Source organism: Peromyscus californicus, unplaced genomic scaffold (genome assembly GCF_007827085.1).
Source record: "Peromyscus californicus insignis strain IS unplaced genomic scaffold, ASM782708v3 Scaffold_5__1_contigs__length_169319896, whole genome shotgun sequence".
In the NCBI taxonomy this organism is placed as follows: Eukaryota; Metazoa; Chordata; class Mammalia; order Rodentia; family Cricetidae; genus Peromyscus; species Peromyscus californicus.
Window position 1 is genome coordinate 104,974,696 of NW_026294573.1, and position 15,149 is coordinate 104,989,844.

General features: G+C 50.2%; 2 protein-coding genes across 9 annotated transcripts; one reads left to right on the plus strand and one right to left on the minus strand.

Moving 5' to 3' along the window:
- Nucleotides 1-45: 45 nt before the first annotated feature.
- Galt (galactose-1-phosphate uridylyltransferase) lies at nucleotides 46-3,438 on the minus strand. 7 transcript variants are annotated; one of them, XM_052716205.1, is made up of 11 exons: nucleotides 3,369-3,438; nucleotides 2,588-2,757; nucleotides 2,291-2,366; nucleotides 2,151-2,199; nucleotides 1,924-2,053; nucleotides 1,739-1,795; nucleotides 1,457-1,579; nucleotides 1,100-1,232; nucleotides 927-1,010; nucleotides 476-630; nucleotides 46-225 (listed from the first exon to the last, which is right to left on the minus strand). In XM_052716205.1, the coding sequence occupies exons 1-11, from the start codon at nucleotides 3,421-3,423 to the stop codon at nucleotides 145-147; spliced, it is 1,113 nt and encodes a 370-aa protein (XP_052572165.1). In that variant the 5' UTR covers nucleotides 3,424-3,438; the 3' UTR covers nucleotides 46-144. The 7 variants fall into 7 exon arrangements, with proteins under 7 accessions (XP_052572165.1, XP_052572164.1, XP_052572167.1 ...); XM_052716204.1 differs by lacking the exon at nucleotides 3,369-3,438 and adding an exon at nucleotides 3,075-3,208; XM_052716207.1 differs by lacking the exon at nucleotides 3,369-3,438 and adding an exon at nucleotides 3,075-3,188 and having other exon boundaries at nucleotides 2,588-2,725.
- A 4,447-nt stretch (nucleotides 3,439-7,885) lies between these two features.
- Nucleotides 7,886-11,010, plus strand: Sigmar1 (sigma non-opioid intracellular receptor 1). Of its 2 annotated transcripts, none has more exons than XR_008213861.1 (4): nucleotides 7,886-8,165; nucleotides 8,289-8,442; nucleotides 8,623-8,715; nucleotides 9,951-10,061. XR_008213861.1 is itself a non-coding variant. In XM_052717948.1 (4 exons), exons 1-4 carry the CDS (start codon nucleotides 8,015-8,017, stop codon nucleotides 10,175-10,177), a joined length of 672 nt encoding a protein of 223 aa, XP_052573908.1. In that variant the 5' UTR covers nucleotides 7,907-8,014; the 3' UTR covers nucleotides 10,178-11,010. The 2 variants fall into 2 exon arrangements, 1 of the variants encoding a protein (XP_052573908.1); XM_052717948.1 differs by having other exon boundaries at nucleotides 7,907-8,165; nucleotides 8,289-8,489; nucleotides 9,951-11,010.
- Nucleotides 11,011-15,149: the final 4,139 nt, after the last annotated feature.

Genomic DNA, 15,149 nt, shown 5'->3' on the forward strand with positions numbered 1-15,149 from the left:
CCAGAATGTAAGAGTTCACATTTCTCTGGTGTCACAAAAACATGGTTAGCATTTGAGATGCAGTTTTATTGATGTCACATCTGCCCAAACTCCAGGTCCCAGGTCTCTCAGACGAAAAGACTCAAGGCTCTGCTGTCATCATGGTCAAGCGATGGCCGCGGCTTCCTTGTCTTCCTTCGCCAGGCAATAATGTACCTCAGGAAGTGCCCTTAATCTTTCTGCAGCCTAGAAGGGGACAAGGACCTAGAATGGTATGGCGTTCTGGGACCAGGAAATACTGAGGAGGGCTTATGGGACTGGAAGACTGGTGACAAAGACAGCTGAAGCCACCGGAGGACAGACCTGTGCAGCAACCGAGTTCTTAGGAGTACTTATATATTTTTTAATGAGGATCCTCAGGGTCATGACGGTTGGGATCCCTTGAGACAATGAGGTGAAGGGGACTATGAAGACCCAGGGTGCTCTGAGCCCTGACCTGTTCAGGAGTGAGGTCCCGCTGAGCCTGGGCAAGCATTTCATAGCCAACCATGAATTTCCGGACAGTAGCGGAGCGCAGGAGTGGGGGGTAGTAATGAGCATGCAGCTGCCAGTGGTCACAGGTAGCTCCAGTCTTTAATCCCGTGGGAGCCCCTGACAAGAAATAGACAGAAATGATCAGGAAGGCCCCTTTTCAGGTCTTCAGCCTGGCCCCTCCCCTGAACTAGACCAGGTACCTAAATACTATAGTTCCCAGTATTCCACCAGGGAGCTGGTCCTCAGTGACAGTTTCACCAAATTACTCCACCCTCAGTCCCAGCACCCCTGCTCTGGACACTTGTTTTAAGGCCACCAGATGGTTTAAGGCCTGGTAGGGATTGCAGTTTTCTAAGGCAGGACCTAGAAGCCCAGAAATAGTGTTGGGGCAACTCCACCACCAAAAGCCTTACCGTGCCAGCCCATGGAGTAGGGGAAAGATGTCTCAAATAGGTTGTCATACTTGGTCAAGAGCTTCTTCATGATGGAGGCTAGATCTGGAATCAGGGCCCGACTGTCAGCCTGGGAACAGGTGCTGGTCATTCTACCCAGCGCCCAATCCCAGGGTCCTACCTGCGATCCTTACCATCACGTTCAGCAGGGGTCAGCTCAGGTAGCCGCCGCACATGCCGCCGGGGCAGCAGTAGTGTCTGGAAAGGCCACACTGCCCAGAAGGGGACCAGGACTAGCCAGTGCTCACTGGATAGGACCAGACGTTCCTGGACACACAGCATGGAAACGAGGTGTGAATGTGAGAGGGGAAAGGGGCAAGCATCAGGAAAGCGAAAGAGAGGAATCCGACTGAGTCTCTCTGCTTCTGCTACCAGCCTAGTCTAAGCTACCTTCCTTTAGATGACTGCTACCAGCCCACCTCCCTTTCATGCACTTTGAGGGTAAAAGGGCTAGAGACTCCTTGGGGACACAGGGCCTGGTGCTCTCCCACCTTCCTGAGGAACTCTTGGCGGCCATATTCCAACAACAGAGGCTCTCCATGCTGGCTGTGATAGCTCTGCTGAGACCGTTCTTCACGCTGGACAATATCGGGCAGGAAACTGCTGGCCCAAACCTGTCAAGGGGCGAGAACAGAGAAGAGCAAGCGAGTCCGTTATCTCTAAGCCTCCACATTACTAATGCATCTCTTTTGTTCCATTCCTTAATCCAGTTCTGTCCTCAATGTTGGCATGGACCCAGCCAAGAAAGCCATTACCATCCCTGACACACTTACCTGGCAGTGGGGGTGGGGGTTAGAACAGCCCATCATGGCTCCTTTGTTTTCAAAGATCTAGTGGGTGTGAGTAGAGAGATTTAATAGTCAAAGAGACATCAAGCCAACCCTCTCCTGACCACACCCTGTGGAAGCAGTAATGCTACTCCCCAAACCAACGTTATTACACCTCCCCCCCAACAGACCTGCACCCAAGGGTACTGGGCACCCAGCTCCTCTGTGACTGAGGCCCAGGCATCGATGACAGCTCGGATCTCAGGGACTGACATGAGTGGCAGCGTCACATCCGACCAGGGGTGGAAGCACATGACCTTACTAGGTGGTGAGAGAAGAAGATAAGACAGAGAGATAGTCCGGGTCTTAGTTCTTCAACCCTGGGCTGGAGGTTGTAAGAGGGGAAACCCATAGTTACCAAACTCCTCTGGCGGCCTCTGCTCGGAAAAGAGGATGGTCACTGGGTCCTGAGATAAAGGAGCATTACCCTCTGCAGCACAGGGTCCCCCGACAGATCCAGTCTCCCTTCTCCCCAACACGGGTTAGATTGGAGGGTACCTGGATCCGGAGCATCGGGCTGCAGAGCTGGGAAGTCATTGTCGAACAGGAAGGTGCCTTCATAGTGCGGATTCACCTACTGACAAGAACAGGCTAGAAACACTACCACCTGATGGGCTTCCAGGCCTGCACAAGGGGCAAGCGGGCAAGGAAGGCACACTCCAGGGATCAAAGTTGCTTGCCGGAGATGACCCAAAAAGAGGCGCACCGCTCCCTCTTGTGGGTGAAGGGCAGCAATACGGGAGAACTATTTCCTCCTGTCTCCCTGGGTGGCTGTGTGTAGGTATTCGGGCTTACCTCCCCATTGGCTCGAGTGGCCCCGGGACACAGAGGGTTGAGTGGGTCATGGCGGGGCACTGTCTTCAGAGGCTGGGGCTCCACTTGTCCTTGCCAGGGTCGCTTCATGCGATGGGCCGACACTAACACCCACTCATCCTGGAGCGGATTGTAGCGGATATGCTGGTGTTCTGGGGACAGTCAGTCAAGATCAATCATAAACCGCCCTGTCCCCCTCTTCTTCCCTGGATGGCTCTAATGCCCTAGCAGGCCCAAGCTCGGGGGCGCTCAGTCGGAGAACTGTTTCTAGAAGCTAAAGGCTGACGGCGGGGAGGTAAAGGGTTAAACTCTCGCAGTGCCACATGGCCGCAAGCCCTTCCTTCCCTCGGCCCGCCACCCTGGCTGGCTTCGGGTGGGAGTGCCGACCTTGACGCTGGGACCAGAACTTCCTACGGAAAAGGAAGGCTCGGCTCCGCGCCGCAGCGGGTCCGGGCCGCCCTGCAATTACCGCTCGCCCGGAAGGTCACTGCCATGGCGTCCGCCTCTGACGCCTGCTGGCGCTGCTCAGGATCAGCTCCGTTTTGCGACATGAGGCCCCCCGAACTGATCTGAGTTCAGTCAGCAATGTCCTCTGGACCAGGCTCACCCTTTTTTTTTTTTTTTTTTTTTTTTTGGTCTGCCCCGCCCTCCCTGGACGATTGGCTAGCCGCCAACACGTGACGGGGGTCCGCCTGCCACTTAGGGGCGGGGCTCAGGGCCGCCACCCATCTCCCCAGGTGCTTTTGATGCGACCCCTTCTCACCGGGTTGGAGCCACTTCCCCGGAGAGCTTCTGTGAAAACTGGTTGCTGTCCCCATTCGTCTGGCCACGAATTCAACAAATATTTACTGAGGGGGAAGGGAAATTTTCGCACACGTATGTAATGACTTTTGGTCACCCGCTGACACCTTTCTTCCCAGTCAGCCTCCCCTACTTCCATGTCTTTTTTTTTTTTTTTTTTTTTCTTACCCACTGAGATTAGTTTAGGGTTGCTTGCCTGAGCATAGGGGAGGGTATTTATTGGAACATGGGCAACGTTTCAACTACACCACTAAAAAACACTCCTCCCTCCAGCAACCTTTACCTGCCAAGAGTCCCTCTGGGAGGGTGGAGCCTCCTGAGGAGGACCCGTCTGAAATATTGATGGGTCAGGTTTTGTGCAGGTCACCACAGCAGCAGTGAGTCCGTGGGTGCAATGGCCCTGTCGTGTCCAGAAGACATTTTTTACCAAACATCTTAGCTATGTGCCCGACACCTCGATCCTATGTGGAGCACAGAGATGCCCCCCGTGCACAGGACGGTAACATCCTGGCCTCACAATGACCTGGATCACCTGCTGGGTAACTGTGGTGAAGAAGTAAGCTTGTTTGATGGGGAGGTGAGGGGGGCACCTCTTACTATAGATGAAGCCTGGACCTTCAGTACTGCCTGGAGGTGTGAGTACTTCACTGTAACGATACCTCCGTCCTCATCAGCAGGAACAGGCTTGGAAGAAGAAGAGTTAAGTAATGGAGGGTGGGGTAGTGGTGGTGTACACCTCTAATTCCAGCACTCCGGAGACACAAACAATAAACTTACACGTTGGAGTTCAGCCTGCACAGTTCTATGTAGCAAGACCCAATCTATAAATAAATAAAGTAAATGAAAAGAAAGTGAAACATACACATTTGCCTATAGTTTCGGTTACTCTAGAATCTAGTCAGAAGATCATCTCAGCCACGAGTTCTAGACTATCCTGACCAATATAGTGAAGCCAGTCTCAAAAACAAACAACAGGCCAGACAAGGTGGTGCACACCAGGGTCTGGAAGACAGAGACAGGTGGATCTCTGTGAGTAGCCTGCTCTACAAAGAGAGTTCTAGGTAGCCAAAACTACTTAAAAGAGACCCTGTCTCAAATAAACAATCAGACAAAGGGGGAAATAAATACATACAAAAATCTGGGGATCTCTAGACCTTCAGGTAGTTTCAGCTTCTACCTGGAAGGCATCGTATGTATTTTCTCTTCTTATGATTTTTTTTTTATTTTATGTGTGTGAGTGTTTTGCTAACATTTATGTCTGTGCATCCTGGAACTGAAGTTACAGATGGTTGTGAGACACCATGTTGGTGCTGGGAATTGAACCTGGATCCTCTGCAAGAGCAACAAATGCTCTTAACCACTGAGCCATCTCTCCGGGGGCCCCCAGAGGTATTTTCTTAAGGGAGTTGGATTTTGTTTGAAGGAAGCTTTTTTTGGAGTTGTTTTCCCTTTTTTTGTGAGACAGGGTCTTATGTCTCCCAGACTGACCTTGAACTATGTGGAAATCATGAGTTTGAACCCCTAATCTCCCTGCTTCCACCTCCTGACTACTGGTATTATAGTTATGTATCACCATTCCATTTCTGCAGGCTACGCAGAGCCAGGCACACTGGCAGCTGAGCTGCAAAAATTAGGTCATTGGTCATTGATCTCTGCCCTAGAACCCTGTCTGGAATCTGAAGAGGCCATTAGGTAGAGGGCAGAGAGCAGGGACTGAAATACAAGTTTTACCAGTCCAGTGGCTGCTCCAAGTACAGCAGAGAATGAGGGCAGGGAAAGGGAACGTACTTTCTACCCCTTCAGCTGTCTTTCCGTGACTAGACTGTGGCACCGCGTTTACTGAGGAACGCCAGTGCTTCACTGTCACTCCCAAGATCATGCCAGCTAACTCTTGGCACCCTTCAGGAACATCTTCATGCCTCTCCTTTCTCTTTCCAGATCCCTTTTGTGGGGGAAGAGGAGAATGGTCCAGATAGGGCCTATCTGGTCCTCTCCCTCCCAGATCCAGGATTTCGGCTGTGACATTAGAAGATGGTTGTCAGCCGGGCGGTGGTGGCGCACGCCTTTATTCCCAGCACTCGGGAGGCAGAGGCAGGCGGATCTCTGTGAGTTCGAGGCCAGCCTGGGCTACAGAGTGAGTTCCAGGACAGGCTCCAAAGCTACACAGGGAAACCCTGTCTTGGGAAACCAAAAAAAAAAAAAAAAAAAAAAAAAAAAAAGGAAGAAGAAGAAAAAAAAGAAGAAGAAGAAGAAGAAGATAGTTGTCATTCTCATCCCCTTAGTCCCCTCCTGGTGTCACTCAAAGGCATAGGATTTTCTCTTTTTTCAGAGACAGGGTTTCTCTGTGTAGTTTTGGTGCCTATCCTGGATCTCGCTCAATAGATCAGGCTGGCCTCGAACTCACAAGAGATCCGTCTGCCTCTGCCTCCCGAGTGCTGGGATTAAAGGCATGCGCCACCACCGCCCAGCTGTTTTTTAAGTTTATGTGTATTGGTGTTTTACCTGCATGTATATCAGTGCACCGTGTGTGCAGTTCCCACAGAGGCCAGGAGTCAGCTCCACTGGAACTGAAGTTACAGACAGTTGTGAGCCACCATGTACCTGCTAGGAATCACACCCAGGTCATCTGGAACAGTCCTCTTAAGCACCAAGGCATCTCTCCAGTCCCAAGATTTCACATGTTTTTAGAAAGTAGATTGGAAATGTTATACAGCATTTCTGCTTCCACTTGTCCAGAATAAAACCACATGGCCCTATCTGACTACAGTGGGGATTGTGGGATGTACTCTGATCACCCAGGAGCAAAAGGAAATGTCCCTGACGCGTGCTCCTACTGAGAAATCTGGTGGCCATTCCCCATGTGTTTTCCGAATCCCTCAGTTATGACTGTGGCGACCCTTCATTCCGTCACTTCTGTGTATAAGGCTAGTTTCTCCTGGTTCGTCATGGTTTTCGTTGCTGTTCTTGTTGTTGCTTTCGACATGGTCTCCTGTGGCCTCTGCTGACTCTGTAGCTAAGGGTGACCTTGAACTACTGATCCTTTTGCCTTTCCTTCCCAAGTTCTAGGATTACAGGTGTGTACCACCACTCTCAGCCTTGTTGTCTTTTTCTAATTAACATATATAATCCTAACCATGTGCTAAACCAGGCACTGGTTACTTTAAAATAACAATCCACTTAATACCCATCATAATAAAGGTATGAACTGTGAAGCAGATACTTCTTATTTATTTATTTATTCTATGTTACAGGAAAAGCTGTCAGTATATGCTCTTAAACGCTGAGACATCTGGGCAGTGCCCAGAGGTAGTCCATTTGTTTTCTGAAACAAGATCACACTAGGTAGCACTGACATAGGCGGGCTCTCTTCCTTGGACCCAAGGCCAATTTGGCTCCCCTCCAAATGTAGCCAGTACCATTCTGTGGCAATACCCAATCCCATAGCTCTCCTGTGGTGCAAATCCTAACTGGTCTTAATAATAAAAACCCAGAGCCGGATATCGGGTAAATGCTGAAAGATCAGAGAGACAAAGGAGCAAGCCACAGCCACCTCTCACCTCAGCCTGAAAAAGGGGTGAGCTCCTGTCTCCTCCCGCCTTATATTCCTCTCTCCACCTAGCCATATCACTTCCTATTTCCTCCTCCCTAGTGCTGGAATTAAAGGAGTGTGCCTCCCAAGTACTGGGATCAAAGGCATGAGATCCCAAGTGCTGGGATTAAAGGTGTGTGCCACCATAGCCTGACTTCTATGGCTAACTAGTGGCTAGCTCCACACTCTGATCTCCAGGCAAGCTTTATTTGTTAGAACACAAACAAAATATCACCACACTCCCCAGTGGCTAAATCTATTGGTTTACAAGGCCTTTCGCATTTTTTGTGCCTCAGGACACAGAATAAACTGTAGGCTCAGAGTAAACAAGCATGGTGGTGCATGCCTTTAATCCCAGCACTAGAAAGGCAGAGGCAGGAGGTTCTCAGTGAGTTCAAGGTCAGCCTAGTTTACATAGCAAGTTTCAGGCCAGCTAAGGCTACATAGTGAGACTCTCTCTCTATAGGCAGACAGACAGACAGACAGAGACAGATATCGCCCCTTCCCTCTTTGACTCTTGCAATGATTCCCATCAGCTGCAATGCCCTTCTCTCTCACAGGACACTGAAGATGTCACCACACCTCTGGAAGGCTTTTCCCAGAGGCACTATCTCCTCATATCTCCTCGCTTCTGCACTAGCAATCACGACTTCTAGAAAGCTCTACTTCTGGGATCGCCAGCCCAGGTGGGTCAGTCCATTCTGGGTCTTCCTTCAGCTCTTCTCCACAGGGCGTGGGGCTAGGGAACACCAGGGCTGAACACTCTAGGGCGGCAGCCCGGAGGGTCGGCCCCGCCCCCTCACCTCTGGTATGGACCGTGCCACCCAGCCTAAGCGCTCCCCGTTATAAAATGGTTCAATCCAGAGGGCGGTGCTAGGTACCCGGGACGTTCCGATTGGCCCGGGCGAGCCGTACCATGGTGGCGGGGGCGACGGTAGGCAGCGGTTTTTGAGTCTGTATGTGCATAACCTGAGATCCTAGCTGTGTCCTGCGCTGGTGGTGCCAGGCTGCCCGGCGGGATGCAGTGGGCCGTGGGCCGGCGGTGGGCATGGATCGCCCTATTTCTGGCTGTTGCCGCGGTGCTGACCCAGGCGGTCTGGCTGTGGCTGGGTACGCAGAGCTTCGTCTTCCAGCGAGAAGAGATAGCGCAGCTCGCTCGGCAGTACTCTGGTGAGCGGGTGAGAGCGGGGAGCGGGGTGGGCCGGGTGAGCCGAGCTGCGTTTCCCGAGGGCGCCTTCCCCGCCGAGCCCCGATCGGGGCTGGTCTCACCCACGCCACTCCTCTTTGCATCAGGACTGGACCATGAGCTGGCCTTCTCTCGGCTGATCGTGGAGCTGCGGAGGCTGCGCCCAGGCCACGTGCTGCCGGATGAGGAGCTGCAGTGGGTGTTTGTGAACGCGGGCGGCTGGATGGGCGCCATGTGTCTTCTGCACGCCTCGCTGTCTGAGTATGTGCTGCTCTTCGGCACCGCCCTGGGCTCCCGTGGCCATTCGGGTCAGTGCTGGCGGTGGGCCGGATTGGGAGGCTGGGGCTGTTCGAGGGTCAGTGCCCTCTATTCTGAGGTTTGGCTGGGCCGTGTGTTGACAAGGAAACCCTGATGGGCCGCGTCTATTTTATTGTCACTCAGGACGATACTGGGCTGAGATTTCTGACACCATCATCTCTGGCACCTTCCACCAGTGGAGAGAGGGCACCACGAAAAGTGAGGTCTTCTACCCAGGTGAGTTAGGAAGTTCTGCCCGAGGGGGCGCCCTCTAGGTAGGAAAAGGCCTAAGGCGTGGAAAGGGCGTGTTGAGAAGGCCTAGCCAGTGATTTTCTTTCCTTCACTCTGGGAAGCCACAGGTGTCTGGTTGGGGTAGGGCTGAGGAACCCTGTCGCTTTCATTTGTTAAAAGGAAACAAAACAAGGCAGTTTCCGGTCATAGGGGGGCTGATTTTTCCCCCCCTCGAAACAGGGTTTCTCTGTGTAGCTTTGTGCCTTTCCTGGAACTCACTCTGTAGACCAGGTTGGCCTCGAACTCACTGAGATCCGCCTGCCTCTGCCTCCCGAGTACGAGTGCGCCACCACTGCCCGGAGGGGGCTGATTTTTATCAGTCTGTTTTACGGGGCCATTATTCCAGCCATTGTTTGGGAGGTACTACTCATGCCTGAAAGTTAAGGCAGACATTCCGTTTCCCGTCCTTGTTTTTAAATCGGTGAGACGGTTTGGGGGTTTTGTTTTTCACATTTTTTTTTTTGGTTTTTCACATTTTTATTGACTTTTATGCGTATGGGTGTTTTGCCGACTTGTACGTCTGTGCACCGCTTCAGTGCCTGGTGCCTTCCAAGGCCAGAAGAGGGCATGTGATCCCTGAGACTGGAGTTACAAACTGAGAACCATCATGTGTCTGCTGGGTCCTCTGGAAGAGCAGCCAAGTGCTCTTAACCACTGAGACATCTCTCCAGCCCCTGTTGTTTTTTTAAACGGACCTCTGCAGCCATTTAAAAGGGAAGAAAAGGTTTGAACTTGCGGGTGTAAGGCTAATGATTAAACTTTGTGATTGAACAGCTGTGTTTCTCAGAGAAGCCTGGCAAGCCTTGTAGCCACACCCCCTGTCAAATTAGCCCAGCTCAGGAGTTAGCAACAGTCCACTTGATAGGCGTGAGGCTTGGAAATACAGATGCCTATGGCGTCTGTATATTAGCCTGTAGCTGGGTGGGGTAGCCCTCCAGAGTCTCCCCAAAGAGAGGACATGGGCCAGGTAATGCCATAGATATTTAGGAGTGGGAGTGTTTTGGTGTCTCTTTCCCCTCTGATTGGACAGCCAGGCCAATGGAGTAGAGTTTTCCCCTTTCTTATAACTGTCTTTTTATTCCCCCCTCTACACAGATAGTGCATAGGCCAGGGAAATGCATTGGTAGAAGGCCAGGGCAGAGCTGGGCTCCTCATGAGAATATTTCCTGTCTGTCCCCCAGGAGAAACAGTTGTGCATGGACCTGGGGAGGCAACAGCTGTGGAGTGGGGACCAAACACATGGATGGTGGAGTATGGCCGAGGTGTCATTCCGTCTACCTTGGCCTTTGCACTGGCTGACACTGTCTTCAGCACCCAGGACTTCCTGACCCTCTTCTATACCCTTCGCTCCTATGCCCGGTGCCTCCGGCTTGAACTCACCACCTACCTCTTTGGCCAAGACCCCTGACCAGCCAGGACTGAGGAAGACCTGTGGATGGACAGGAGCGAGCGGGACCACATTCATCTACTTGCTGGAACTCATGTGCACAGACAGCAGCATACACCATGCAGATATTAAGTTCCTGCTGTATGAGGAAGGACATACATAGTTATACATCCAGACACAGCTCTTTGGGAGCAAATGAGACACATAGAGATGCTAAGATTTGTATGTACTGTAAGACTATACACACATCCATCCAGAGAGGGTCCTTACATATATACCAAGGGGGCCAGTCATGTTTGAACACCTATCACAAGCTTGACTCACTGACTCAGGCTTTCTCAGAGCTTCCTGCTGGCATTCAGGGCTCTGGGATTAAGGATTGGGGTGGATGTTACAGTCTGCCTCACTCTGATGCCTCAATCCAATAGTATTCTCAGGTGAAGGGAAAATGGAGCTGCCCTTGGGAGGTCCCCTTCACCTGCAGCCATGATGTCCTTCCGTTCATCTCTCTTTTCCTCACCATATGCCTTATCTCCATTCCGCTCCCCTGCTCTGCAAGTGCCCTGTGGCTTGTCCTCCATGCCAACTCAGCTGGGCAAGCAGGGGCATGTACAGAATGCTGAAGGGAGGTCCTCCATCTCAGAGACCCCTCTGGGGGTTAGAATGAGAACGTTGACTTAAACCCCGGGCCTGCCCCCAAGGAGAGGGCCTGGAGATGTAATCCTGGTCCCAGGAGCCACCCGAGTCCAAAAGAAGCCTTTAGTGTATGTGCATACCCCTCAGTTTCCAGCCATTTCTGTTGCATTCTCCGTCTACCTGTCTATCTCTGTTAATAAAAACTTGTTAAACAGTTCCATTTCCTTGTATATGTGAACAGCAGGAAAGGCCACTGCCTCCTGGGGCACTTCAAGAAGGCCTCCTGTACAAGCCAGTCTGTAAGACTAGTTTTGGACAGAAGGGACTATATGTTTGAGTGTGTTTAAGAATTACTTATGGGTCAGCTTTTTTAGGGGTGGGTGGTATTGGAGCAAGGTCTCATTATACAGCCTTGGCTGTCCTGAAACTCAAGAGATCTGCCTGCCATTGCCTTCTGAGTGCTGGAACTAAAGGTGAGCACCACCACATCCAGCTCTTTTTTTTTTTTTTTTTAATCTAAGTCTGGTATTGTATTTACTATATGAAGCGAAAATCAAACTTCTTTTCCTCCTGCCTCCACTTCCTAAGGCTGAGGATTAGGGCTAGCGCTTTGTGCATGCTAGGCAAGTGCTGTACTAACCACGACCCTAGAAGGCTCCTGGGTCTCCAGTTGACTGGATTGCACCTATAGAGAGGAGTTCTTGAAAATGAGGAATTGAGACCAGTTCAGTCCTGAGGATGGTCCTGAGAATTTAACCACTCATGGCCATGGGGTGGCACTATAATCCCACATTTGAGCTGCAACATTCTCAGCTGGCCTTTTGGGGCTCCCAGAGTGTGCAGTGCAAATCTATGTGGAGCAAGAGTTCCTCTGCTCTAGTTTGCCTTTTACCCAGCACTTAGGGGAGTTTTCGCATTGACTGGGAACCAGACACGATGCACAGGCAGCCAGGGCCAAAAGACATTCATTCCTAAGGACCTTGCCCATGGCTTCTTTTGCCCCCTCGTCACCAAGCTTTCATCTCCTTCATCTGCTCCAACTCAGGTTGAATAGGGTCCAGACCACTGCCATTTCTTGGACTTGATAAATTAATATTGGAAGGAACAAGGTTATATAGTTAAGCACTCTAGACAACACAAATCCAAAAGGCTACATGCATAACCTTATTTGATAATAACATCAAAAGTCTAGCCAGGCATAGTGGCTCATGCCCATAATCTCAGCATTTGTGAGACAGACACAAGAGGATCTCCGCAAGTTCCATGCCAGCCAGGTGTACATAGTAAGTTCAGACCAGCCTGGACTGTAGAATGAGACCCTGTCTCAACAATAAAAGCATCAACAATTTAGATGTGTGGATCTGAATAAACATGAAATCAGGTGAACTGGCCATCTTGATACCTCCCCCAGCCCTCACTAATACCATGTTGGGGTGACAAGCCCTGGCTGAAGCCTCTCTCTTGATCTTTAGGGGACTTGCCCCACATGATATCCAGCCCTGCCTCTAGTCTAGGAGCACATGTATCTCAGCAATGTCCAAATATCCCATCACTCATCTTATAAAGGACTATCCTCCCAGCCACCCCCATCCCTGTTGTTAAAGCCAGTGGTCATTTCATAGTTCTTAACTTTTTTTTTTTTTTTTTTTTTTTTTTTTTTGGTCTTTCGAGACAGGGTTTCTCTGTGTAGTTTTGCACCTTTCCTGGAACTCACTTGGTAGCCCAGGCTGGCCTCGAACTCACAGAGACCCGCCTGCCTCTGCCTCCCCAGTGCTGGGATTAAAGGCGTGCACCACCATTGCCCAGCAGTTCTTAACTTTTGCTGTTGATACTAGGCTCAAATCCAAGGTCTTGTACACATGTTCTACCACTGAGCTAGTCTTCTAGCCCTCAACTCCTGTTTTGAAATTCCTAAAACAAATTTGGCTTCAAGGACACTTTTTTTTTCTTTATTGATAGATTTTTTTTCTTTATTTACAGGTCTTTATCTCTTTGTAACTTTAAATGCCATCTACAGGGCTGAAGAGATGTCTCAGCAAGTAAAAGTGCATGCTACGAAAGCATGAGGACCTGAATTCAGATCCTAGCACCCATGTAAAAAGCGGGGTATAGCCACCCATGTGCCTGTCACCCCAGTGATGTGAGCGGTGTAGACAGGGGCATTGCTGGAGTTTGCCGGTCCATAGCCTACTTCCAGGTCCAGTGAGGCACCCTGTCTCAAGAGGAAAAGGCGGAAAGTGGGCAGGACCCCCTGTGACATCCTCTGGTTTCAGCACAGATGTGCACAACATATACTCCAAATAAGTAACATCTACACATTTTTTAAATTTTCTGTTTTCTTTTCATTCTTTTCTCACACAGTACACCGGACCCCAGTTTCCCCTCCCTCCAATCCTCCCAGTCCCCACCCCACCCCCAACCTTTCCTCTCCCCCAGATCCACTCCTTCCCCACTTCCCTTCAGAACAGAGCAGGCCTCCCAGGGATATCAACGAAACACGGCATAACAAATTACAGTAAGACTGGGCACAAACCCTCATATCAAGGCTGGGCGAGGTGACCCAGTAGAAGAAAAAGGGTCCCAAGAGCAAGCAAAAGAGTCAGAGACACCTGCCACTCCCACTGTTAGGAGACTCAAGAACACCAAGCTAGACAACCACAATGTATATGCAGAGGACCTAGCTCTGACAGGGTCCCTGATTGTCACTTCAGTCTGTGAGCCCCTAGGAGCTCTGCTTAGTTGATTCTGTGGGCCATGTTCTGGTGGTGTCCTCCATCCCTCTGGCTCCTATAAGCCTTCCTTCCCTTTTGAGGGGTTCCCTGAGCTACAGCTGCGTATCTTGACTCCTGCATCTGTGTTAGCCTAAACCTCTTCCCCGAGCTTCAGCCTTGGATGTCTTACTCTCTTTACTCAGCGTCTTCACTCGGTTGTTTAATAGGTGTCTCAAATTCACAATGTCCGAAGCAAACTGATTTATCTCCTGATCCCATGTGACCCCACCACCATGCAGTCTTTACTGTCTTGGACAAAACACTTGGAAATCCTAATGGTCTCACAACCCCCATCCACCAATCTTGTTTTATCTTGAAAACATATCCAGATTTCACTGGGCATGGTGGCACATGGTGGACTTGCAGAAGCCTGTGGTCCCAGCACACAAAAGCAGGAGAATTCTGAGTTCAGGCCCTACCTGGCCTACTTAGTGAATTCCGGGCCTTCTGGGATACATAGGAAGAACTGTCTTGAAGCAACAATGAAACCACACCCAGATTCTAACCGTTTCTGCCACCTCCATTGTTACCAGTCTGGTTCAGAACCCCATCATCCATTGATCATGCTTGCCTCTTTAGTGGAGGTGCCTCACAAAACCCAGAAGCCAATATTCATTTCGAAATGTTTTCACTGACTTTCCATATCATTTGGTGCTCCCCTCCCTTTTCCTTTTCCGATGAATCTACCCCAAGGCCCAAGTGACCTGTGACCAAATAGCCAACTCCTCACCCCCGTGGCCTCTGATTTTCTTTTATTTATTTATTTATTTATTTATTTATTTATTTATTTATTTATTTATTTATTTTGGTTTTTTCGAGACAGGGTTTCTCTGTGTAGCTTTGTGCCTTTCCTGGAACTCACTTGGTAGCCCAGGCTGGCCTCGAACTCACAGAGATCCGCCAGCCTCTGCCTCCCGAGTGCTGGGATTAAAGGCGTGCGCCACCACCGCCCGGCTATTTTTTATTTTTTTAAAGATTTATTTATTTATTATGTATAAGGAAGAGGGCACCAGATCTCATTACAGATGGTTGTCAGCCACCATGTGGGTGCTGGGAATTGAACTCAGGACCTCTGGAAGAGCAGTCAGTGCTCTTAACCTCTGAGCCATCTCTCTAGCCCCTGATTTTCTTTTAATACATCAAACAACCTTCCACTTCAGGATATCTGCATTGGATATTCTTTTGTTGTTGTTATTGTTGTTTTGGTTTGGTTTTTGGAGACAGGGTTTCTCTGTGTAGTTTTGGTGCCTATTCTGGATCTCGTTCTGTAGCCCAGACTGGCCTCAAACACACAGAGATCTGCCTGCCTCTGCCTCCCTAGCACTGGGATTAAAGGCGTGCGCCACCACCGCCCAGCTGCATTGGCTATTCTAATGTCAAAGCTCTTGGATGCCCATATAACTTTCCTCCCCTCAGTTTCTTAGTGAGTCTTTCTTTTAACACATAGCAACATGTAATATCCTTTCTGGGGTGGGTTCCAAATACTTCCACATGTGTGTGTGTGTGTGTGTGTGTGTGTGTGTGTGTGTGTGTGTGTGTGTGTGTGTGTGCAAGCGTGCGTGCATGTGTATGTGTGTGTAGGCCAG